The sequence below is a fragment of the Drosophila ficusphila genome, unplaced genomic scaffold, assembly GCF_018152265.1.
Source record: "Drosophila ficusphila isolate 14025-0441.05 unplaced genomic scaffold, ASM1815226v1 contig_106, whole genome shotgun sequence".
In the NCBI taxonomy this organism is placed as follows: domain Eukaryota; kingdom Metazoa; phylum Arthropoda; class Insecta; order Diptera; family Drosophilidae; genus Drosophila; species Drosophila ficusphila.
The window spans coordinates 9,031,959-9,046,671 of record NW_025063993.1 but is presented as its reverse complement, the minus strand read 5'-3'; the positions used below and the strand labels follow the sequence as shown (position 1 = coordinate 9,046,671).

General features: G+C 44.0%; 2 protein-coding genes across 2 annotated transcripts; both read right to left on the bottom strand.

Annotated features, from left to right (window-relative positions):
• Positions 1-2,391: 2,391 nt before the first annotated feature.
• On the bottom strand, positions 2,392-4,011 carry LOC108096210 (induced stolen tip protein TUB8). The gene is made up of 3 exons (XM_017197598.1): positions 3,929-4,011; positions 2,884-3,282; positions 2,392-2,576 (listed from the first exon to the last, which is right to left on the bottom strand). The coding sequence occupies exons 1-3, from the start codon at positions 3,929-3,931 to the stop codon at positions 2,523-2,525; spliced, it is 456 nt and encodes a 151-aa protein (XP_017053087.1). The 5' UTR covers positions 3,932-4,011; the 3' UTR covers positions 2,392-2,522.
• Positions 4,012-12,341: 8,330 nt separating this feature from the next.
• LOC108096156 (basic proline-rich protein) lies at positions 12,342-14,169 on the bottom strand. The gene is made up of 2 exons (XM_043209539.1): positions 13,849-14,169; positions 12,342-13,782 (listed from the first exon to the last, which is right to left on the bottom strand). Exons 1-2 carry the CDS (start codon positions 13,849-13,851, stop codon positions 12,457-12,459), a joined length of 1,329 nt encoding a protein of 442 aa, XP_043065474.1. The 5' UTR covers positions 13,852-14,169; the 3' UTR covers positions 12,342-12,456.
• Positions 14,170-14,713: the final 544 nt, after the last annotated feature.

The window sequence follows — 14,713 nt, the reverse complement described above, 5'->3', positions numbered from 1 at the left end:
ACTGAGTAATGCTCTATGGCCAATTCCGGCTTGATTTATTGACACCCCAAACAAACCCAGCTTTGAGTAATTGAACTTAGCGGCCATAACGGCCATAAGCTCTAATTTTATGGCCAGAATTGTGGCTAAGCTTCAATAAACGAGAGTCTCATAATTTATGGCATCACCTTAATTGCCCGAGACAATCGCTGGCATTGTCTAAAAGGTGTGAAGATACGCCTCCGATCCCCCGGAGTTCTTGAGATCCGCCCACGATGCTGTGAAAGTGAAATTAATGCGATCAGGAAGTTGAGTATTATCGTGTTTCGGGGCTGCCATCAACGGAGAAGAATGCTCGCAGAATGTTTGTTGACAAAATGAATTGGCCTTATGCAAATGGGAATGGGCATGCATGATCTAATGGCTGGGAACCCGTTTCCCCGCTCACCCGACCGCTTCTCTCTGTCAGCAAATGCAAATTAATTAGATTATTACGTTTATTTTCGGCTGAACGCCCAACAATGATTTACTTAAGAGCTTTATCTACGGTTGTTGCTCTTAGTAGCGCCGTTTAAATAAAGACGGCCCATAAATTTTCGGACTCATCATTGATTTTAGAAAGCAAAACCGAGAACTGATGACCCCACTCGACCAGGCGGTCTAGCCTGTTTCTTATACGCCACTAACGAAACCAACTATACGTATTTGTTTCCTCGTTTCGGGCATGATATTTTTGTTGATGCATTATAGACAAAATGCTAATTGGACATCGGCTTATATCGAATCGTTCTAGACGTTGACTCTAAGGTGTATCATAACTATATTATCTTTTCGGGCTTGCATGTGCCCACAGTGCGTAATATTAATGCAGTTGGCGACTGATACCGAAATAAAGATTTCGATCATTAAGTCAATTAATTGATAATAACACCTTAAACAAGGTTCAAAAGAAGATTTACTTACTTTACTTTAATGTAATTTAAAACGGTTATTAAAACTGACCTACACGATTATCAAATCACAAAACCATTAATTAAAGTGGGTGCATTTTGTTATTCGTTTAATAAATAAATAAATACGTTGAACTCTCTGAAATGTTTGCTTGCGGAAACGAATTAATAAAATTTGGAGTGTTTTATATTTTTTAAAGCCTAACTTTTGGCGAATTATTAAACAAACACTTTATTCGTAAGACATCCTCAATTTATACTATAAAAATTAGAAGTGCGAGTATAACAGTTTTAAAAAACCAATACGACTAACATATAATACTCAAAAAAATTTGCAATAAGGACGAAAATGAAATAGTACTTTTAAAGGTAAAGCGTAAAAGCCAAGCAACAATTAAATAAATACAACTGTGTTGGTTGTGTAAATACGTTTATTGATTGTTTAAATAAAATCCCGGATAAACCGTATCTTAATAGAGAAAGGACCGCGCTAGGTGTAATATTGGTTAACAAGATAAAGGTGTGTAAGTCTATGTAACTAACAGCCAACCAGCAAGGTCAAGAACGATCGTTAATTACCACTTGACCCAGGGAGTCAATGGAAATCCCAGACAAGACGGAAGCACCTCCATAGATGGATTCCACACCTGTCATCGCCGGCAGACAAAGGAGCGTGGCGGAGTAGAGTGGATGGATCGAGACCCAGTTTGTCATAGTTCACTGACAAAAGCGACTGCTAATGCCCCTGAATAGAAGCCGAGGCAAGGCAATCAAATTGACAATCAATCCATCAATCAATAGCACATTGTCTCACAGCTCAGGCCACCCGGACGAACTGTGGCTCTTAAAACGGATTGTTTACACTTCTGATTTTTCTATGCGGCCAGCGGGTTGTTGCTTGTGTGTTTGGGACTACTTAGCAGGTTTAGTGGCAGAAGCTTAAACCGGTTAAATTTAATGTATTTTGAAAGTAATCCCGCAGATTTATGTATTTCTATTTGTTCTCGCTGTGACTAGTTTCAGTTTATGAGCCGTCAGAAGTCATGCAAGAACCTGCATAAATAATTCCCCCTAATTGGCCGAAGAAGCCGCACCACTTAATCTCGGCGGTGGCTTAATGAGTGCCGACACCACGCAACCCACAAATTGTTTCCCAGCCAGCGGATAATAAGTTGGCCTCAGTGCGCAGGTACGCAGCTTCCGTATGCAAATGTCCATATCAGATGGCAAATACATTTTCCTCATGGCATTCCATGATTAATGAGAAGCCCACGACCACGGGGGGGTACTCATCAAATCGAGAACGAATCTGCGTACAATTTCGACACACTTTATTGTGGCTTGATGAGCTGTGAATAATATAATTAAAACCCGATACTCTTCCCACTTCCACACTTCCACTTGCCGCTGACCAGTTTATTGGCCTTGGCAGATGAATGAAATAAGTAACATGGAGGGAAAATTTGTTTATCATTTTTACAAATAATTTACGTTTATTTATTCGTACTTTACTGGGCAATTCAACAATAACTGAATACTTCGTTTTTCGATCTTTGTCTTTAGAACATCATTTGTCTCTTTGTACTTCGCTCTTTATGCTTTTGATCTTGGCTTGTTCTTGTTGGTCGTTTCTTTGATGGTTTCGTTCTAGGATTAGGATAGTTAAAATACGATATTTGGACAGTTGGATAGTTTGGTAGTGGTGATCAGTGCGTAGTAATGTGTTAATGCTTGATTCGGATTTAGAGTTTGGTTTGATTTGATTGGATTTGGTTGTGTGGTGTCGAAGATTGGTGCGTACAGAGTTGATTTCGGGCAGGTGAGGAGGTGGGGAGAAGGAAGAGAAACGACAAAAAAGAGGCGTGGATTACTAGGAGGGTCGAGCATGTATTAAATATAGTTAATAGCTAGCTGCATCCCCTTAGTAGCGGCGCAGGCGGTAGAAGCGTCTTACGTAGACTGGTCGGCGGTACTGGTAGCCGGCCCTGCTGTTGTAGGTGTGCCCCACCAGATGCTGCTGCGGCACCACCACCTGCTGGGCCACCGGGGCCAGGTACTGGGCCCTTTGCACGATCGGCTGCTGGACCACGGGCTGCTGCACGAAGGACTGGGCCACGGTCACGGGACGGGCCACAGGACGAGCCACGACGGGAGCGGGGGCAGCGAAGACGGGACGGGGAGCAGCGGCTACGGGACGAGCGGCAGGAGCGGCCGGGGCGGGCTCATCGATGTCAATGTACTCAGGCTCGGGAGTGGCGATGTCCTGGGGATTGGGTCCCTGGGTGGCGGAGTCGGGCAGCTGAGCTCCAGCAACAATGCCCACGAGGGCCAAGGCCAACAGCAAGAAGAATTTCTGAAGGATAATGTAAAGGATCTTGATTAAAAATTCTTAAAAATGGTACTAAATATATCCGTGAACTTGTAAGGTTTCTAAAAGATAACTTTAAATGAAAAGATATACTATATTCGCTGCTCACTATATTATTCACAACTTTATAACCTTTAAACAATTAGAAAATATTTAAATTTTTTAAGAAGAAAGTTCGATTATTGAAAACAAGTTGTGCATAAAGTCTTTTAAGTAAGACTGCATATAAAGGACTCGTTTCTCCTCTACATTTTCAGTGTAGTATCTTGTTAGTAAAATTGGGATTCACGTGGAATAAAAACAAAAGAATTTCAAGTGTATCAAGTGCAAATGCCAATAAGTGGGATTGCTATTTTTATAGCTTTCTGGAACATAATTATGTGCGTGACTCCGGCACGGGTGTGAAGTGAATCAATTCCCGAGGGCCACTCGAACTGGGACAGCGCGTTGATGAAGTCGTTTAGAACACTTGAGTTCGGGTTGGAAAGCACTTGTGGTTGGAGTTATTTTTGGTTTCTGATTTAAATAGTTCTCGTTCACGTTCACTTGGTTTTCAGTTTCTGTTTGCATCCTGCTTAAAGCAGCTGCTGATCACTAGGATTCTTCATCCTTGACAAAAAGGATCACATACCATTTTGGTTTGTTGCGGATTTTGGGTTTCACGAAATTTTCTCGAGCAGAAGCTAACGAGCAATTTACACTTAAGAAGTTCAAAGCACAAATGATGATGAGCTGGTCCGTGGGTATGAAATTTATACTATATCGCCGGGTCGGTCCGTTCGGTTCGGTTCAGTTCGGTACGTGGGTCTAAGAGAGTCTGGGCAGAGCAGCGGCGACCGCCAAAAACCAAAACCCGATGAGACACAAACCGCACAGCGCGTTATAAATAAGGCAAAAACAAAATATTAACAGCAGAAGCGGCATCGTTCAGCACCAATAACAACAGTTCAGGCAATTCAAATCAAAATTTAAATTAAATGAAACGAAGCGAATTGAGAAGAATCGGCGACTAGAAGAGCCTGCTACAGATGTCGATGGGCTCTAAACCCTTTGGACAATCACTTTGATGTCGTCACGAGCCATGACGCACAAGCCACACACAAGACACTAAAATAACCAACGACTACACTGCCAAAAAAACGAAAGTCATCCAATAAAAATAATTCCTAAAAATCAGGTTATGCCGCTGAAGAGGTTCCAGTTTTTAGAATTATAAGTTTCAATTTAACTTCTACTTTTAATAGACTAAAAGTCACTCTGATTGATTTTTGACTTTAAACCAGTTTAAGTTTGTTGACTAATTCTTTTTATTGGTTTTTAATTTACTAGAAAGGATAGTCTAAAGTTTCTTTCAAAATCGAAACTGAACCATTTTTTCAGTGCAAATACTCTTATTTTACGCAGAATGTCTCGACGCAGCGCGTGCCTCAATTAAAGTTCGTTGCCTAAGTCTTTTGTTTTGACTCCCGCATAGAAATAAATTTGCATAATTTTTTGTTAGAATAATATTTTTAAACCAAAGTGGCTATCAGCCAGTATGCAAAAAATAGTTGCAAAACGTATTCGGGAAAAAAAATTAGTCATCAAAAATAATATTCCCGCAGCAGTCAAGACTCCTTTTTTCTTTTAAAAGTCAAAATTTGACTTTATCATGTCAATTTGTAGATGGTTTGCCCATCTGCCAGCCAACCTGGTAGCCCTCTCCTCCATTCGCTGGACTGTGTGCTGACTTGATTGTTTGTATCTTCACTTGACCTTAGTGGCAACAATAAGCAAATTTAACGGCTTTTGGGCATACATCATTTCCGTTTCTCATGCGTGTGTGTGGGGAAATACATTCACCTGCCACCGTCAAGTGAATGAAGCCACTTGAGCCAAAGATGCAGTGCCAATAAAAATGATTTGTTCGATATCAAGGCCGGCCCGAGAAGATTGAGTGGCACAAACACAGGAAATGGCTTGGCTATTTTCGACTAAGAAACCGACATTTATTGTAAAGATGTTACCATGAATAAAACTATGACCATAAGCCCACTTTAAAATGGTTCTTAACAGATTTGACCGATGTGACATCATTTTGGCTGCCTTTCACTTGCATTGATTGATGGAACATTTGTCATCGGCCAACGGTGAAACATACAAAATCTATGCAACGTTTTCATAATCTTACCAAAATAATAAACACCGAAAAACAATTTGTGTGTTTTTACGGTTATTAGAAAATTTAAAATGTAATTAATAATGCTTTGGTTCGCTGGCATCTTGGGTTTCACATTCATAAATTTGATCTCCCGCGAAACATTCATTATTGGCCGCTTATGCCATTTGCGGCCATTGTCTATTGAGTCAGCGATTTGACTTGCAAAATGTGTCATTTGCGTCTGAAAAGCATCGTTCTAGCTCCGGTCAAAACACCAAAGATATATAAATCAATGACAAGGGTGTGGCAGATTTATGCGGCCAACAATCGATTTCGATATAGTGCAGCCGTCCGCAGTGATAACATTTATATTAACGGACTCTTGTTTATGTTAATGCCAATATAAAATTAATATCCTCTGCTAAATAAGTTTTTGATCTTTCCATCATCGTGTTGTGGTGGAACCAAGGCGACTACTTTTGCCCAATTTGCATACAGGAACCAGATATCGCACCGAGTGAATCAAAAGCCATGAGCCGCCGTAGAAGTCTCGGCTAAATGCCGGTAATCGAAAATTCTTTTAATTTATGACCCTATGCCTGCTGATAGCCAGAGTCCAGTCGATTTCACGTGCCGCTCGACACTCATTTTGTTTTGCTCCAAGCGTTTATTCGCATTAAGCATGCGACCTGTTATCCGCGGGGTTAAACACAGAAAAAGATCCGAATTCCGTGGGCAAGCGTTTGCTGGTCGTGTGGTGTGTTTACATGCGATTCAAGCCACCTGATAAGGACCACAAAAGATGCCCACCCAAGTTATTTTGAATACCTTTTCACAGCCGCATTTGTTACCAAGAGATTTGCTTTTGGTAAGACACGCCTCGTTATCTGGCTGCCAGTTTTGTTTAGCATTTGAATATGCGCGTGTGAATAAACAGAAAATAAAACATTTCGAGCGGTTCGTTTCATTTTTTGACATCTTTCTTAGTAAGATTAGCTTGACTTTAGTGATTTCCAGAGCCCCAAATAATGCGGATGGTTCTCAGCTGTAAAGTTATATTTAATTGACCTTGGCTGAGTGATGACTCTCGAGGGGTTCTAGCTTTCCCGTCATTTTATCACGATTCTAGACACAATGCTTCGTAAATATTTTGTGGAATTTTTATTTGCTGAAGCTTCCGCACATTCACCACCACGACGCCGAGCAGAGGCATTATGAATATTCAATATTTTACGCAAAAAAATTATAACAAACAGCAACCGAAGCACGGCAAATATATCATTCTGAAGAGCCAATTGAAAACTTTGGCATTCTCTTGGCGAAAAAAGGTATCAAACTGCTCGGTAAAATGATCGAAAAAGTAGGGTTACCCTTTGGTTAAGGAAGTTGCGATGATCTAGGCTCAGAAATATTTATTGCAACACTTGAAAATGTTTGGCGTACTCGAAAGATTTATAACCGCCTCAATAAATTGTCTTAAAATAGCCCATGAATACTAAAGCTTGGTCTCGTTTCCGCCTCTGCATTGGACTGAAATAAATATTTAAGCAATTATCGTCGATCAGCCACTTGACCTACAGTGGAGCAGTTAGTTGTGTCCAAATACGAAGAATTCTCTGGAACGACGACATGTTGTTTGGCAAGTGTTTCGACTTGTTTAATGTTTACCCGGCCAGGGCAGATTCTCCGCAGATTATTCTGGTTCCAATCGATTCCCAGTCGTAGACAAACCGGCGGTCCGGGACACGCGCACAGTGAAAGCTGCCGCAGAAGAACGTTAGCATTTAATGGGAAGCATAAATTAATTATTGAAATTAGTCAGAATCGACATAAAATAAAAGCCAAATGGTCACGAGAATCGAAAAGCGACCGATACCCGAGAATGAGAATGGCCACAAAGAGCTCCATCTGATCATTGTTTAACTTAATAATTAGTTTTTTATTATCTCCCCCCTTAATTTGTTTCGCAACAACAGCAAACAATGAAATCGATGCCGCCCGAGGGGCAAAAAGCATCAGCGACGTCGCGACTTCGGCGGCTGTGAACCTCAGCAATTTAGCCACTTTTGGCACCTTTTTGGCCGGCTCGTGCCGCCGACTAAGACATGTGAGCTGGCGTTTTGAACTTTGACTTTGAATATTATTATAATCAATACAAATCGATAAGACATAAAACTCACGAATGAGCTATGTCTACTTGACGATATACAGTGTATATTTTAATGGAATAAGTCGCACAAATTATAGTTTCATTATCTTTTTGTGTTTTATTAGCCGCCTTTATTATTTATTTAAATACAAATAATATATTTATTCCAAACTAATTTTTTTAACGACATAAGTAGTTAATTATATATTCAATATATTGCCTTCAAATGTAAAACAGAATGTTTTATTATAGATTATAGAGTTTTTCATTCGACCAAACATGACTCAATTTATGTTAATAAGCATAGAATTTGGCCTGCATTCGGAACTGGTTGAACATAACTCAAGAATTAAGGTCAGATTAAACAATTCATTAGTAGAGCGTTAGTATAGCCATCCAGATAAGCAAAACTATAAAACAGACGTATATGGAGACGGAAACGCTTCCCCAATCACCATGCCCAAGAATACTCTGCATTCGTGCTGTAATAGAATGGCAGTGAACTTGAATTGAACGTGAATTCCAAGTAAGTGCCCCAATAAAACCAGCATTAAGCTTATACGGCTAATGGAATAGTTCGAGGCGATCAATCAGATCGATTTCATTCATGCTGATCTAGTTCGGTGACAAAGCCACCCTGACACGAAGTCGGGCAACCAGTTCTGGCTCGGCAAATCCCCAAGAGAGGCGGTCGATTTAAATGTTTATAACTATAAGTATTAGCCATTCTAGCCAATTTGCACAAATGCAAATGCTGATTATTATGGTCGTATTCGAGACGCGGACGATGCTTAATGGCCATTAGGAGAACCCGTTTCTTGGGTTCTTTTTTTTGTTTTGCCGAACGATAATCACGATTATTATCTCCATGCGGCTAATGGCGATGATGAAGAAGGTTCTTCTTGGCCCGCCGATCTGTCTGCCGATTTCTGTAAGATTCTGGCCGCCATCGGCGGTGAGTCAACGGATTATCTTGCCATCTGTCGGATAAAAGCAGATAATTTGCTTGTGAGGTGTTTGGTTGACGATTTGGCTAACTGCTATGACATTGTTTCAAATCGGATGCCGTTTGCTGCGCTTTGTGTGTGTAAGGCCAAGGTCGAAATTTGTAAAGAGATTGTAAACATTGGATTAACTGCTACGCGTCGTGCTGCCTTTTCAATCGGATTCGTTTCTTCTTTTCCTTTGTTGACTCTGCATTTGCATTTCTGAGCCAACGACTAAGGCGAAGATCCATTGTGGCGACCGCTGCTGCTGTTTTGACATCCATTATGGATTGGTTTGACAAGTGCTGTCAGTGCTCAAGACAACGACCCACATGACTCGATGGCCCAGACTATTTTTGCCGTTAATTGCTTCACGCTGCCGAGCAGCCAGCTCTTTTTCGAGCAATCAGAAGCGGCTTTAACGAAATTTGCGTGACAAAGCCGCCCTCTGGGGCTTAAGTCGCACCATTCGAATGAATGAATATTGGGTTGCTGATCGATCTAGACCGCATCGGGTCTGCCTGTCGCTCTTTTCTGCAGTTTTTGATTAATGTCGGCGTTTTGTTCGTTTTATAATTAAAATTTAATAGAGCAGTGCCTTGGTATTATGCTAATCACTGGCGCCCACAGCAATCGTTCAAGTCTCTCGGCTCACATGGGCAATCATCCTTAACAAAGGCTAAGCCAATCTTTTTTGGCCACGAGCCGACTGCGTCTGGAACTTCGAAGCGAGTAATTGCCAATTTTCGACTGCTAAACGATTTTGTTCACGCTCAAGAATCGCAGCGTTCAATCATAAATCGCTGCTGTCTGGGCGATTCGTGATTAATTCGCAAGCCACTTGAATGCTCGCCGGGAAGGTTAACAGTTGTTAAACATCTATTAGCAATTGATTAATTTACTGTTAATGCGATACAAGCATGCGACTTGAGGCGTGGGTCAGGGTGTTTAAACGGAGGGAAGGGTGAAGGGAAAAATATCGGTCAATTGTACGAGGAAGTTGTAGTAGCAAATCGATTATGCGGAATTTTGCGGAGCCATAAATTGAGACATCAGTTCGTTTCTGATTGCAGATATTTAAATGAATCGATCTCGAAAACAGAAAATTCGCAAAAGAATAAATAAGACATTAGGGTAATATAAAAATAAATCGAGGTCTGAGACTAATATCGCTTTATGAAGATCTAAAAATACTCCTCACGCTCTAAAGTGTACAAAACGCAGACTAGTAAAGTCATTAAGTTAGTTCAGATTTAGGGTTAAATGTGATTTATGAACGAACATTATTTAAAAATAGAAAAAGAGGCTTAGAGATAATTTTAATAATAAAGCAACAACTCTTTTTGTAGACGCAACAATTTACGTATATTTTAAATACATAATTTACAACAATTAAGCAGCCTTAACAAAGTCCCTCAAATAAAACTGTCCTAAGCTTACTGTTAATATTTGTTTAACAATCATTTATGTTTTTAATTGACTCATTTTGTCAGCCGTAAAACGATTTAATCTTATTAAGCACCAATAAAAAGCTAGAGATTTAAGATATGAGGCTCGGTAAAGCTCTACAGCAACTTTAAGTTTATAATTTAAGCTGATTTGTATTTTTAATGTGGTTAAAAGTAGACAACAAAATCTGCTAAAAGTATAGACTAAAACAAGCTTGTTTTATATAGAAATTTAAAGCCTAACTTTATGCTGAAAAAACCAGGTTCTCTTTGAGCTGAGAGCAAAAGGCATGCGTGAGTGATTTTCATAGCTGGTTTTTGCTCGCCGATCCACTCGAGCTTCGCTGACGGCTTGTTTCATATTTCGCTTGGCCTGAACCGTCTACACAAATCATCGTACGCAACGTTTGAAAACGTTTGAGTGCGTTGCCGTTTTACAATTGAACAGTTATGAGCCAAGACGGCAAAAAGATGAAATCGGTTGAAGAATAGAAAAAAAAACGAGCGGAAACTGTGCCAAGGGCAATTTCGCCTGTGATTGATTTACAGAGCGGGCAAAGCTAAAGCAACGCAACTCATAAGTGGCGCACGTTGCGTATGCGCAATATTTCTTGCGGTACGAGAACAGCTGGCGTTTTTCGACTTCTTTCGTCTTTAGCACGGGCATAAATCAGCAGATGACTTTATTGTATGTCCATTAAGTCATAATTATAATATGTCCATTAATATTTTCGATTAGCCCCTGTCGGATGAATTTTTGAAGAATTAATTGGAAATTTGATATAAACGATGAAGAAGCCGCTCGTTGAGAATTTTGCCCTCGGGTAATATACAATTTTTTTTTGTCGCTGCTTTCATATTTAGAATGATTTAATATTTATACTCGCATTTACATTTGCGTGTTCGCTTGATGGAGGCATCAGAATATTAATAGCTTGTTTGGGAAATTTACACCCGGATGGAATCGAAGGGAATTAGAATCGTCATCGGAGCAGCAGAGCAACATCTGCGAAATTAGCCGGGTCAGCAGGTGACTCGCATGAACTTCTGTTTGTTTTTTTTTTTCGGGGGAGCCTTTTTGGGCCCATTTGTACTGCCATAATTTCCATCGCATAATTATCGAAGCGCGGCAAACAATGCGTGGCGAATCTCTTGTCATGCCCAATCTTTTCAAGTGCCGTGCCGCAATCATAAATCACGCAAAAAGTTAAGTCTAAGTGCAGCTGCAGATCCGATGCTGATGCCTGACAACATAAATCACACCCAAGCCGCTCGTTAAGACGTTAATCAAATGGCTCAGATCGGCCGAGAGTGAGACTTAGGGCGCCCGTGTCCAGCGAAATTGAAGGCCGTTTGACGTATGTGCTTATGTAATTAGTGGCAAAGTACCCACGCTCGCCCTCCCCTCCTTTCGAAAACGTAAACGTCGAAAAAAACCCTATTGGAAAATCATTGCACAACCGCAGTGGCCGTTGCAGTGGCAGTTGCAGTTGCAGTTGCAGTTTTTTCATGTTTATCTTTATTTTTGGGCAACCTAATGAAGTTGCCACGGCTAACTCAATTTATTGACTGAGCCAACTGGCATATTGACCAAATGACTGATGAACCTGGCTGACTGACTGACTAAGCGACTGGCGACAGCCGGTGGGAATATTGAGTCGTCGATCCCGCGCTTGATCGCCGCCGATTGCCGATCATCGATCGACTCGGTCATATTTATTTTGGCTCCGCCGGCACCTTGAGTGTCCCATGTATGGATGCAATGTCTGTGGCTATGCCGACTGCAATCGTTATGGGCTCTCACCGATGCATATATACCTCTATACTATATAGATATGGTCGTTAGGGGTTTATAGATATTGCCAGCATCGCCGGCCTGAGAATCGTTCACGGCTGCTTGAGGCTCTCGGAATTTCCGCCTCTGATTTATGGCGCCCCCAAGTATGATTGATTTGACCTACCAACTGACCACCGTGCAAAACTGGGTGTTTTCTGGCGACTGCACTTGAACCCCTGGTATTTCGGCTAGGCCGTTTGCAAGCACTGCAAAAAACATTAAGAAGATCTAACTGAATATTAACAAATCTCAAATCCAAAATGTTATTTTACTTCTGTAAAAAGTTTTAGGTTGTGACTTCCAAAAGATTTAATTTCTTTTAAATAAATAACTTAATTTTTTTAAATTGAAGAACTAAAACTCGATATAATTTTTTTCCCTGTTCTAGCTGTCAAAAGTGAAGCTTCAGAAGGTTGCAGTTTAAGCTTTTTTAAGGCATTGACCCACCAGCGAGCGAATCCCCCGAGTGATTGACACATCCAGCTTTGACTTTGGCTTTTGAGATTTGTTTTTATTTGGAAAAATATTTGAGTGGCAGGGGCTGTGGGTCCAATGCTGGTGGTTCAAAGGACTTGAGTGGTTCTAAGTGGTTCACTTCTCTAGAAGGTAAAGGGCTTGGCAGGCTTGTTGTAGTTGTAGCCATCGGGTCCCAGGGATCCCGCTTCTTCGCCACCGCTGGTGGGTGGTGGTCCGTACTCCTGGGTGGGTGCAGGTGGTGCTGGTGGACGGGGCTGGTAGGTGGGTCCTGGGGCAGGAGCTGGTGGTGCTGGTGCTGGTGGACGGGGCTGGTAGGTGGGTCCTGGAGCAGGTGCTGGTGGTGCAGGTGGGCGTGGCTGGTAAGTGGGTGCTGGTGGTGCAGGAGGACTTGGTGGGCGTGGCTGATAGGTGGGTCCTGGAGCAGGAGCTGGTGGTGCAGGTGCAGGCGGGCGTGGCTGGTAGGTGGGTGCCGGAGGAGCAGGTGGCGCTGGTGGGCGTGGCTGGTAGGTGGGTCCCGGTGGCGGTGCCGGCGGTGGAGGTCCGTACTCTGGCGCCGGAGCTGTTGGCTGCGGCTGAGGAGGCGTCACCTCGTTCTCTCCCGGAGGCGGCAGGTACTCAGCTCCTGGCTGTGGGCGTGGCGGCGGAGGAGGCGGTGGCTGTGGGCGGGTTGGCTGGGGCCTTGGTGGCGGTGGTGCCGGCGGAGCAGGTCCTGGCGGCGGGGGTGGTCCGTATCCGGGAGTGGGCTGCGGCCTTGGCGGAGGAGGTGGTGGTGGGGGACCGTATCCGGGCGTGGGTTGCGGCCTGGATGGCGGTGGTGGTGGTGGCGGCGGCTGGGGACGCGAGGGAGTGGGTCTCGGCTTGGGTTGATCGGGAGGCAGGTACTCCGGTCCCGGTTGCGGCGCTGGAGGCTGTGGTGCCGGCGGCTGAGGTTGCGGTGGTCCGTAGGACGGGGCAGGAGCCGAGGGAGTTGGCTGCGGCGGAGGACGAGGTGGCGGCGTTTGGGGAGGTCCATAAGAAGGAGCGGGAGCTGGGGCCGAAGGAGTCGGCGCTGGTGGAGGACGTGGTGGCTGCGTCTGCGGTGGTCCATAGGATGGAGATGGAGCTGGAGCCGAGGGTGTGGGCTGTGGTGGTGGCCGCGGTGGCTGCGTCTGCGGGGGTCCGTAGGAAGGACGGGGAGCAGGAGGAGGAGCAGGAGCCGAGGGAGTCGGCTGCGGCGGAGGACGAGGTGGCTGCGTCTGCGGAGGTCCGTACGAGGGAGCCGGAGCCGAGGGAGCAGGTCCTGGGCCTAAGCCCGAGTCCTCAATGCCGTTACCCGATCCCGGGGGCGGGAAGGGCACCGAGGGCTGCTTGTAGTGGTAGCCATCCTCCTGGAGATCCGTGTCCAGGTGGGAGACGTCCGCGTGGACACCTGCTGCCAGGAGCAGGGCCACCAGAGGCAGGAAGCAGCGCTGGAAAACACAAGACACAAAACACGGATGAAACCGGTGGCGCTTTCCAACGGCCAGCGAACTCACCATTTTCGCTTAAAGCTGAGCAAGCGCGGTTTTTCCGAGTTTTCCTCGCAACGCGACAGAGAAAAGACAGCGAATCGAATTATTACCGGTTTCGCAGACGAGCCGCACACGATATTTATTTATTTGCCACGGGAACTTTTGGCTCGGCCGATGCGACGTCTTCGTTGCAAAATCAGAAATCGAATGATGCCCAAATGTTCTCCCTTGGCGCATTTATACCGGCCTGGCCCAGAGCAGCCCCTAAGTTCGCCAAGTTGGCCAAGTCGCCGCTCGCTCGCCAGATGCCGAAGTTTTGAGTCAGCCAGCGAGACGAGTTCGAGTTTGGCTCAATCGCCGCTCAAACCGGGCTCAGTCGTCATCGCCGGCGTCGTCGTCGTCGTGATGCTGCAACCTTTGATGTGTAGCCACAGGTGAGGACGGAGATACAGTATCTCTATCTATATCTGTATCTGGTAGTCCGGCAATCGGCGACGGCAACGGTTGTAAGTCAATAACAGCGCGTACTAGTTAGTTTTTGTGCGGCAACCAGGAACCAAATGGGGGGATTTCTGACCGTTTATGTGTTTGGCTAATTAGGTCCGATGGGAGACGACGACAGAAATCACAGCAAGCGCGCTGAATTCCGTGGGCGGATGATTAATGTGCGAACATCCGACTGAGAAGAGACATTTCGAAAACACATATGGCCAATATCTGTTAGAATCGTGCTTACATAATTGGCCCCCGTCCATCGCACTGCGATGTTTATTGACTTTGCATGCCCAACAATCGATGCGATCGATGCGATCGATGCGATCGATGCTCATGTGAATCGACATTCTCCAGTCGGCCCATAAAATATTATGCCCATATCAATTAGCTAATA